Source organism: Papaver somniferum, chromosome 10, assembly GCF_003573695.1.
Source record: "Papaver somniferum cultivar HN1 chromosome 10, ASM357369v1, whole genome shotgun sequence".
NCBI lineage: Eukaryota > Viridiplantae > Streptophyta > Magnoliopsida > Ranunculales > Papaveraceae > Papaver > Papaver somniferum.
The window spans coordinates 147,904,452-147,915,279 of NC_039367.1; the positions used below are offsets into that span (position 1 = coordinate 147,904,452).

A 10,828-nucleotide genomic window follows, 5' to 3' on the forward strand; every position below is an offset into this window, starting at 1 on the left:
CTAGAGTAATTTGGGGTGTGAGAAGGAAAAACCTATAGGCCCCAATTTAGCCAGGTTTTCAAATTGTAAATCTACATTTTAAGAACCTGTCAATGACATTTACAATCTAAATTTAAGAGTGTCTTAAAACAAACCTCACCCTTCCCTTCAATAACGTAGATGCTAACCAGATTCAAGTTTGTCCCAAAAACTTTTTCTCAGATAACAAATGTAGAGATAACATTGCTGTTCGTTAATTTGGTTGCTATAAAGAACCAATAAGAAATCAATACAAACAAAATAAAAATCTAAATGAACAAGATTTATATGTAATTAATATCTCTCTAAAATATGACTAGGTGCATTCTTATCTCCCTTTCTAAAATATCACAATTTTTCATCCTTTACTAGTCAGTCTGCTTAATGCATTTTGATTCTCTACTTTTGTTTTGTTTTTATGACATCATGCATCATCATGATCATCATGCAGGGCATGAACAAGAGCAAAAGAGAGTAACCATTTAATTTTAAGCAAAAGAGAGTAACCATTTAATTTTATTTTGTCATTGATGATGATGACTTAGATTTACTGGTGTCAATATTCTTCTACCTCCACGCACCTAACTTTGACATATGTTTCTAGAAATGAATGCTTAAGATTTTCTAAAATCTGGCAGCAGTTGTTTGTTTATGCCAAAGTAATTGTAATTATGAATGAGTATCAAATATTCCTGCCACAATATTGATGGTGTAAGCTGCCCACAGAGGAGAATAAAAGTAAAAATATAGATATAAAAAATTAATGAGGGAGAAGCACGAGTTATGTGCTTACTCTTGGTTTGTTCTTGTTGCAAAAATGATAAACGGATAGAAAACTCCAGAACCTCCATGTTTGCTGGTGGCGTCGTCAAGTATTTTTAATCTTTCATTTTCTTTATTTGGGTGACAGGTTTTTTGTTCAAGAGTGATTAAAGTGTCCACATAATTATATGCCTGGAGATGTCGAAAAAACACGGTGTGCTATATCGGGATTCTTTTTTTTTTTTTTTCTGTTGGAGATAGAATGTGATATAGTCTTGTAATTTCGGTGGCTTTGTCTCTTTTTTTTGGTGTTACCACAATCACATGTAGCTCATACGTCGTTGTACGGTAAGGCCCATATTGATGCGATTTTTGCAAGAAGAACCTTTTACAAAATTATGTCCAAGACTCGTCTGTGATTTTTGGGTCAAGCAGATGGCAGATCATGAGTAACGGCTTATGATGCCGATTTTTGACCCAGGAGGCTGGATTTTTGCTTTGGTAGATTTTGGGTTATAATTTGTGTTTAATGCAGATTTGGGGTCATAATGTTTGAGTCATGAAACAGGTTGCAAGTCAAAAGGAATATAGTTCGTCCGGCATATACATTTTATTGTTGAGCCACTGGGCAAGTTTTGCACATAGAAACAAGATTTTCAAGATTTTCTCACTGATACTCTTTAATATACTACTCCCTCCGTTTTTTCAATAAGATACTACTCCCTCCGTTCCCAATATATACTACTTCCTCCGTTTTTTTCAATAAGATACTACTCCCTGATACTCTTTAATATATTATTCCCTCCATTTTTTTTCAATAAGATACTACTCCCTCCGTTCCCAATATATAGGCGGAGTTGTAAAAATTTGTAGTCGCATTAGATAGGTGGACTTTCAATTCCAAGATAGATTTTTCCATATATTACCCTTATTTATTATAGGTAGTTATCACCATAATTAAGTTAATATTTCTAATGTTGGAAATTGTACAAGGGGTAAAACAAGAAAGAGGATGGAAATGTAGGAAATCAAAAAAAAATCTTATTCTAAGAGAAACTCACTTCTCCGCCTATATATTGGGGACGGAGCGAGTAATATACTATCGTTATCCTATTCTTTATCCAATTTTTTCGGGGTTAGTGTGGTGACACGAAGAACCAACCACTTTTTCTTTTTACTTTTTTGTGAGCCCCAAGTATATATAACCAAAGGTGAGGCCAACTTTGGTTAGTCTGACATGACACGTGGAGGTAATCCTTTCTACTCCCTCCGTTTCTAAATAATAGACTTGTTTGTGTGTAAATTTGCAGATAAATCTGCCTATTTTTTAGAAACATAAGGAGTAATAGTGTTAATGATGTGGTAGCTTTTCTAAGCTTAGATTTGTGTGCCGGGGAGCCATTCACAACCTACACCCAAGACCATCTTACAAAATATCCCACCAGAGAAATACCGGAAATTCACCGGAATGCCTATTCTGCTGCTTCAAGTTACTTTAATCGACTGGTAAAGCCCCTAAATTGTCAGTGGGAAGTTGTGACGCGGCGAACATGCAGTGTTTTAATTAGGACCATAGTGCATATTCTTGGCAAGTCATTTGCGGTCCAGAACACAGCACATACAGAACCTGGGGAGATTCACTCACAAGAATATTTTTTGCTTACAAAGCAAGGTGGTGATACCAGAGAATAGGATATCAACGGGTATGAATTTAGGGATCAGTACTCTTTAAAAAAAAAAATTGGCTCATCATTGTACTTGGATTGTTCCCAAGTCAACTTCAGTGGCATCAAAACATCACAATACAATATAAACAGTAGATGGTAGTTCGTGGCGCGAGTCAAAGGCGACATCTGGTATGAGCAAGTGGGGCAACTTATCCATTACAGTATATTTCCACAAAAAAAAACTCCCCAAATTCACACTTTTATTCATTATTTGCACCTACATGGTGGGAAGTTTTTTGTTTTTGGTCCCCTCCTTTCATTCCTGGCTCCACTGCTCAGTGTGAAATACGGGACTAATTGCATATATAACCATAGCATAGACCCAAAAGCACCTGCTACGAACTATTTCCAGCATTACATTCTTTTCAGATGCAAAATTTTCCAAGCAAGTTTGGTAGAATTCAAAAGTTGCATGATGCCCAATGCTCATGTTGGAGCTTTTGCATTCCGAATTTCCAAAATAAAAGTGATGGATTAACACTACTAATCCATGTATGCCTACAAATAAACCATTTAATGAAAGAATACAAATAACAGATACAAGATTTATTGCTAAAAGCTGCTTTTAAACTTTAACATGATAATTGGGAATGAATCCTTGGTTTTAGGGGGGAACAGAGGGGCTGTGAACTGCGAGTGGAGAATGATTAATATTAATGGTAAACCAATGAAAGATGGAGAATCATATGTACTAACCAAAAGAGGAAAATGAGAGGAAACCCAAAAATAGTGTCGATAGAACAATAACTTTACTCAGTTGAGCCAACACTATACAGGTCTTTGTCAACTCTGATCTAAATTTGCTACAACCTGGCTTACATGCGCTCGCAGGCATAGCCGTTAGATATTAAGCACATAAAATGTATGAATAGCCGTACAGGCACATCTAACGTATACTTCTATGCATATAAACCTGCATTAGGAATCCATCAAGTTTAGTGTTTAGGGAATACCTTTTTCTGTTTTCTGTGAAAAGAAGAAGCAACAAGGAAAGAAAGTTGTGGCAGGGTGAAACAGTATAAGAATCACTACATGTATTGTTGGTTTCTTATGGGTTTTTTGTTGGAAAGACTTTGATTCTTATCTCTCACTCTATCACTGTCATAAATTGATGATAAGATTCATTACCTGGACTAACGATAAAGCCTACACTTCGTATTTCTAAGTTTACATAGCAAGTCTACCAACAATACGTACTATTAGAGGTGATACTTGACAAAAACTAACATATCTGTTCACGAACAACTGATACAGCAAGTGGTAATTCTCAACAAACAAATATCTATAGATCTTTTAACAGATAAAATATACAGTCAGAGGTGAATCTTTTACTAACAAATATCAACACATCTTTTAAGGAATATAGAAATTATAGAATGTACTGACAAGGTGTTTCTTAAAAAACAAATATCAAGACACATCTTTCAGGTGACAAAATCTACTGTCAGTGGTGAATCTAAACAAACAAATATCTACATAGCTTTTTACAAACAACATACTGTAAGTGGTGATTCTTAACAAACAAAAATCAAAATATCTTTATCCTACAAACTGATCTCAATGATTCTCATGCAGAATTTGGAGATCTAATATGCAATCTGCCTAGTCAGAATTCAGGAATACGATCTACTGACTTTATTTCTCAATGTTCATAGATCCTTCATGTGCTTCTAACTGGTGTCATGGTGTTATAATATTGCTTAAAAGGACACCCAACTGCTTTATTTACAAGAGAACGTAAAATGATTAACACCAAGGAGATAATTATGTTAAATGGCAATTGACTTTGTATAAAAGGTCAATATCAAACAAAAGGGAAAGAACAAAACCCATTCTTCAGTGGTATTCTTATTCGACAATCATGTACACCATGATGGATATGGGAAACAGTGATGTGAGTGTGAGAATATGACAAAACGTGTAAATGTATATCTGAAGCCTGATTAAATGATTGAAGTAGTTGATATGATTATTTGACGTAACAAGAAGTTTTATTCCAGTTGTATATTCATCTTAAAAAGAAAACTTGTGCTTTTCTTGACACCTTCCACGAATTACCAAATGAAAGTTCTCATGATTTGGACAAATGGTCATTCAGGTAACAGCGTTTTCTTCTCTATTGAGTCAGATAGATTACAGCAACCAAATAAATGAATGCAAAAGAATATGGGAAATTGCAGGCTGTCAAGAAAGTGAGAGGTTGAGATACCTGCCTAAAAGAATTATCACAATGTGGGTCCCTAATGAATAATTTTTTTCTTTTCTATCATCAAGAAGGTGCTCTCAAAATAGTCCAAAAACTTGTAAGCAGTAATGGGATCTGCCAAAAGTAAACTTTAAGGTTGCTTTCTCACTGACCTCTTCGCACCAATTCTAGCTGCAGTATTGATTCTTCTCATCTTCGCAAGAATCCCATCGCTTGATAAACATTATTGAGAGTAGCATCTGCTATATCAGCAGCTTTCGTAGCTCCATCCAGCAAAACATCATCCAAATAAGCTGAATCAGACATGATTTCCTCGTAACGTACCTGTAAAAGTAAAGGACCACTATGATGGGACCACATTCTATAATAATAGAAGAAGAAAAGGGAAAGGTAAATGGAAAAGGCTATTAAGCTACGTTAGATAAATCTTCCTCCAACTTGTGTTTTGTACTGGTGTATGTTGTGGTGCATACTCAGAATGGTTCAATCAATCCATAAAAACATACTCATACGCAAAGGTTGACAAAAAAACACATAAATTTGAATGATGTCTGCCGAATATAGCTTGGATAGATATGAATTGTAGGTGGATACCGCCATAACACTCATAAGAACCTCTTCATAATGAAACCTTGGTAAAATTATGAGAGCATGAAAATATATGTATCTACACATACCTTGCTTAAGTTGCTCATATCACATGTATCCCGATACAATCATTTGTTTACGTGCGGATGAAAGTGGTTATCACTCGTGTTAAAACTGCAACATGTTTTAATTGAGAAAAATGAAAAATCATTAGATGGTACCTGAATGGGATGCAAATGATTTATTAAAGCATCCGTAAGAAGGGATTTGAATGTTCCCCAGTTCATATCATGACATTCTCTTGCTACTTCCTGTTATCAACCAAATATTAAACGCTCGGGTCAAACAAATGAGAGCACACCAAAATATTACCATAAACGGTTAGCTTGAAAGTTGAAACAGAAGCACAGACAAAAATACATGCAAAAGGCAGTTGGATATTCATCAAACTAAGGATCATAAAGTATTGATATTGTAAATTATTCTTCCAACTTTCCCCTCATTTGAACATGTTTAAACCCAAGATGATCTAAAATTCTTTCTTCTGTGAGCAAATAAAACCCTGTAGTGTTTCCAGCCCACAACTTTAATAGCTGGAGTGATTCGAACTATTGGCTTGAGTCCAGGCTCCATAGAAGTTAAGTAGTTAACATTTTTCAGGAGTTACAGTTGGTAACAAAGCGGAGCAGTATCAGAGTGGGGCATCAAGTATGAGTTTAGTAACCTGAAGTCACATCATGCAGGCACTGAGTAACAATGACCAAGGAGCGTATTGACTCAAGCATTGGGTTGCAGACTCCTTTTCTAAAATTTTGCCGCACCATGGAAATAAATAGGATATCCAGCCTAATAACATGTATTTAAGCGTTAGTCTCTTCTTGAACTGACTTTTGGAAGAGACGCATGTAAAGGCTGTATGCGTCAAAATCTTGCATTGTACAAAACATGTTATTTTCAGAATTTGAGTCATGGATTTCCTATTATAAAGCATGAATAGTAAATCTGAACTCCATTCTTGGATACAAAACAAAGTCAATGACTGAGTCAAATCAAAGTCAGGATCAAGCCAGAGCAATGTAGCGGCTGACCAGGATAATCGCAAATTCTACTAGGTACCCATTAGGGTAAGTAGTCAGTAAAGTCAACTAGGTCTCCCACTTTACAGCCCATCGAGGAAAAATCTCAATCACGTTCATCGCAAATAAAATCAGGTCATGGATTGAATCTCCTATGGGTCAGTTCAAAAGATGTTAGACTGTTCAATGTCTGAGCAGTCTAACCATGCGTTAAACCATATTGGGTATTAGGCTAAGGGATTACCTAAACAATGAGTCAACTGGCCAGGTCCTGAGTTTAATATAGAGGACGTTGACAGGAATTCAGTTTTATGGAATGTGAGCTTCTGAAATTTCAGAGAGTAAAGAAGATACAGAAATCGGGATATGAGCTCTGATATTCCACTAAAACCTAGAACTAGGAAATTATTACTTTGGCAAGATCTAACTCTTATTAAACTACAAAAATGGTTTCACAATAATTCCCTGGCAGACTACTTAGTTGTGCTTTGGTTTCTCATGAGGTCAGTCGCCAAATCATGCAAGTGAAAGATTGCCTTTTACCCAAGCCACCCACCAGACGGCAGCTGAGTTTTTGTACGCAAGCAGAATGATACGAAAAAAAGAGAAAACAACATAAGAATATCTTACCTCCTTTGATTTTCCTGTAACGAGCTGATAAACTGACAGAAGGTTGTTGCATTCTGGTCTATCAGGATTATCAAATTCCAATCTACATGATGAAGGTACAAAAGCAGCACACAGTATATATGAGAATTGTTAAGTAAACTATAGATGGGTGAATAATAATTTAAGTTTCACATGCAAGTATATGCTAGGCCCTCAAGATAAATATCCAAGAAACCAAAAACAATGAGGGTAGTTGCTAACCCAGGGAGTGAATCAGTTTTGCAGCGCTTTATCTTGTTTTTTATCACCTAAAGAAACAGGTAGATAACACAGTTTTCAAGAATTAGAATATAGAGAAGAAAAACTGACTAGATCAAATAAACCAACATCCCACCAAAGATGCTTACACGTAGGGGCTGTGAACTCTGGGTTCATAAATCATAAACTTATCTGAAACAGATTTATTGAAAGCAAGGAATACTTACGTCTTTAGGGTCGAGAAGGTTGATTCGGGACTGATCAGAAGGATCTGACTTGGACATCTATGAACAAGCAGCAAATGATAGTGAGCAGATATAAGGAATATCATATCATATATGACATTAAATAGATCAACGGGAAACAAAAAAAAAAAAAAAAAACTGGAATAATAAATACCTAATCTATGTATTATTTGTATAGAATGCTACCGTTTGAATAACCTATGTAGACTACGGTCCAAAATATAACTATAATAATTATTAATATTTGGACACTATCAGTACCTTCGAAAGCCCATCTGTCAGAGACATTACTCGGGCTCCTGCTGGTGGTATAAGGGGTTCAGGAACCTATAATAAGATTGATCAAAGTAAGGGTCACTCCAGTATTATAAGGATGCTTCAAGCGCTCAAGTGAAGACTATCAACCAAGTATCAAGTATACGGAATCCACCTTAAATATCGAACCCCCCCGTCTGTCGGTAAAATAGATAGCAGTTAATTTCATAAGAAAAAAAAGAGAAAGTTTATATCTAAATGTAAGAACTTTCGCTCTTACCCTCCCATTTTCTTCCACTTCCTTCCTCCATATAGATAATTTACTCGCTCAGCCAGCTCACGGGTGAGCTCCATGTGTTGCTTCTGATCTGCGCCAACAGGTACAAAATCCGACTGCAAATTCAATCATATACTGATTAGAATGAAATGCTTGCAAGGTGATATCCAAACAAGAATGTGATAAAGAGAAAGCAATAAAAGCTGGTGGTGAAGTTGGCATGATAAAGATTAAAACAAACTGGCCTAGTTCCTCGACAGTTGTTAATAAAATGTCAAGACATGTGGATCTTCTACTTCTCTGATGGACAAAAAGCTAAGGGAATAGTAATGCTAAGGGAATAGTAAGAAATGAGAGCATTTCTTGTGCACGGTTCTTCATTTATTTGGTATCGTCTTAAAGTTTATGATTGTGATTCATGGATAAAAACCCACCTGATATAAGAGAATATCAGAAGCCATCAAAACAGGATATGTCAAAAGTCCAGCTCCAACATTTTCATCTCCCTGCAAAAGAAAATCAAGATACCGTCTAGATGAGATACTAAAAACACACAAAAATTATTAAAAACCAAGAGAGATTAATGTGCTTGAAAAGAGTTAGGGAATAATGAAATTCTTCATGGTTAATGAAGGACATGGATTTGGAAGCATTTCAAAGAATAACAACAGACACCTTGAGCAATGCATGACATTGATAACAAAAGATCCCAACTAGAGAACTGGCAGCTGAGGCTGCATGCTCCACAATTCACATATTCCACATAACAACTGACAGCCACTGGTGAGAGGAACTATAGTGTTTTTCAAGTGAACAACTAGTCTACGTGACGAAGTAGTAAAGAATCCTTGATACAGACCTGGCAAGATACATACTAAAATGGGTCAATATGTTTTCGTGGGGTGTGATATATTGTGCTAACTCAATTCATCTTCAATTACCAAACCTACCAGTAAATAACAGGACTTTTCTGGACCACCCCAACACAGACTAGTAACCATATCTATAACATCAAAGTAAATTAAAAGAAGAAGATAAAAAGAATGGAGTTTCCGTACAGCAAACAACGCACCGCCTTGCGAGACTTCTCTTTAAATTGAATCATTTTATTCAGCCAGCCAATTGGTGTAACAGCACTTAGTAGCCACATCAGTTCTGCATGGGCACGCACATGAGACTGCACAAACACCGAAGACTGCAGATATCGTTGCAAGAGTGCCAAATTTTAGTATACTTATGATAACAAATTCATACAACTTCTATGCCACCAAACAGAACTACAAAAGCATAAACAAGCACCAGACCTTGGAGGTGTCAACACCACATGCTAGATAAATAGCTGCTGTGCTCCTTGTTGCTTCGGAAAGCTGTTTTGGTTCGTAAGGCAGAGTAATCTGCAAAAAGAAAATAAAAAAAAAAAATCCAAGTATTAAACTTCTCTACCCCAACTACTACTGCTGGATAATGTATTCCTATATCCATAATGTGTACGGCCGTACGGCACCACAGTGAAGATCGATAGATGTTATTTCGGAGTTACTCCTCAGTCAAAAATGCTTCACCGGAGTAAAACGATACAATGTAACTTACATTTATGACACTACTAACTCACAAGAAAAACTCCTACAAGAATGGAGCTCAATAGTATCATTACAACCACAATACTTACCGCATGAAGATCCACAATAAAGAACAATGTTTCATAGGTATTCTGCAAGGAGAAAACAAAAAGGAAATCTCTTCAAGATGCATAAACAGATAAATACAACATATAACCTCTACAATACCAAAAATTTTATGGGCAGAAAAAGAAAAATGAAGACCAACCAAACTAACCTGAAGAGTAATCCAATTTTTAATGGCACCAAGGTAATTACCAAGATGTACAGAACCAGTAGGTTGTACTCCAGATACAATCCTTTTCCTACAAATTAAAAATTCTCAAAATTGAATACCAGAAATTCAACAATTCAAACCCTAATTATCAAAATTCCAAACATTACACACATTCAATACCAACATTACTAAACAAAAACTACAAAATTCACAAACTTCACATCAAATTCTACCAACAAACCTAAAAATGATGAAATATTTTTGAAGCCCTAAGTGTTTAAAAACTAAGAATTGAAGTGTAACTCACCTCACAGAGCTAACTGGAGAATCAGAACTTGCAGAAGCATCGTTAGTTTCAGAAGGAGCAGCATTGCTACAGCAGCAACGAGAACTGGTTCTATTTTGAAGAAGAATTAGATTGCCAGGATGAATTTGTTGGGTTTTTTTCAGAAACCCATTTTTAATTTGACCTTTTAACCTGTTCATAATAAAAAAAAACACAAAATCAAACAATGAGGATTCTCAGAAAGAGCTAAAGAGATAGAGAGTGAGAGGGACTGTACAGTGAAGACGGGAAACGAGGTGAAGTAGTAGAGAGATTGAGAAACTGGGAGATAACTGTGCGACCCATTGTCTCTCTTCTTCTTCTTCTTCTTCTTCTTCTGGGTTTTTGGAATCGGATTGAAGATTTTATCCGGAGGTGGGAGAGAAGTTTTGGATTTTCTTGTGCGGAAGTTTAGGAGTTTAGCAGTTCCGAAGGGTCTAGTTCCGGAACCATATTGACAACTGAACCGAGTGTGTTTAGGGCAAGGTTTGAAAAACGGCCGTTTTTTCCGAAAAAACGTCCGTTATAACGCTCACGCCCATATACCGTGCCCATGAGGCTCATCAACACGCTTACCTAAATAACACCGATAAATAGGAAAAAATGGCGTTATTTAGACCCGTTATAACCGTTTTCACACCTGTAA

The 10,828-nt window shown here is 36.1% G+C and overlaps 1 protein-coding gene across 3 annotated transcripts; it reads right to left on the reverse strand.

Annotated features, from left to right (window-relative positions):
* Nucleotides 1-3,940: 3,940 nt before the first annotated feature.
* LOC113319476 (tryptophan--tRNA ligase, chloroplastic/mitochondrial-like) lies at nt 3,941-10,597 on the reverse strand. Of its 3 annotated transcripts, XM_026567724.1 has the most exons (16): nt 10,421-10,597; nt 10,165-10,335; nt 9,858-9,945; nt 9,691-9,732; nt 9,326-9,415; nt 9,094-9,216; nt 8,456-8,527; nt 8,025-8,137; nt 7,920-7,941; nt 7,751-7,816; nt 7,472-7,528; nt 7,248-7,294; nt 7,008-7,089; nt 5,523-5,612; nt 4,866-5,037; nt 3,941-4,223 (listed from the first exon to the last, which is right to left on the reverse strand). In XM_026567724.1, exons 1-15 carry the CDS (start codon nt 10,486-10,488, stop codon nt 4,903-4,905), a joined length of 1,266 nt encoding a protein of 421 aa, XP_026423509.1. In that variant the 5' UTR covers nt 10,489-10,597; the 3' UTR covers nt 3,941-4,223; nt 4,866-4,902. The 3 variants fall into 3 exon arrangements, with proteins under 3 accessions (XP_026423509.1, XP_026423508.1, XP_026423512.1); XM_026567723.1 differs by lacking the exon at nt 3,941-4,223 and having other exon boundaries at nt 4,774-5,037; XM_026567727.1 differs by lacking the exon at nt 3,941-4,223 and having other exon boundaries at nt 4,774-5,037; nt 5,391-5,612.
* Between the last annotated feature and the right edge of the window lie 231 nt (nt 10,598-10,828).

Coding starts and splice junctions, on each gene's coding strand:
- LOC113319476 (XM_026567724.1), bottom strand. CDS start 10,488: ATGGGTCGCACAGTTATCTCCCAGTTTCTCAATCTCTCTACTACTTCA. Junction 8,528..9,093: donor AAGAGAAGTCTCGCAAGGCG/GTGCGTTGTTTG, acceptor TTTCTTTTGCAG/GGAGATGAAAATGTTGGAGC. Junction 7,295..7,471: donor ACCTTCTCGACCCTAAAGAC/GTAAGTATTCCT, acceptor CTGTTTCTTTAG/GTGATAAAAAACAAGATAAA.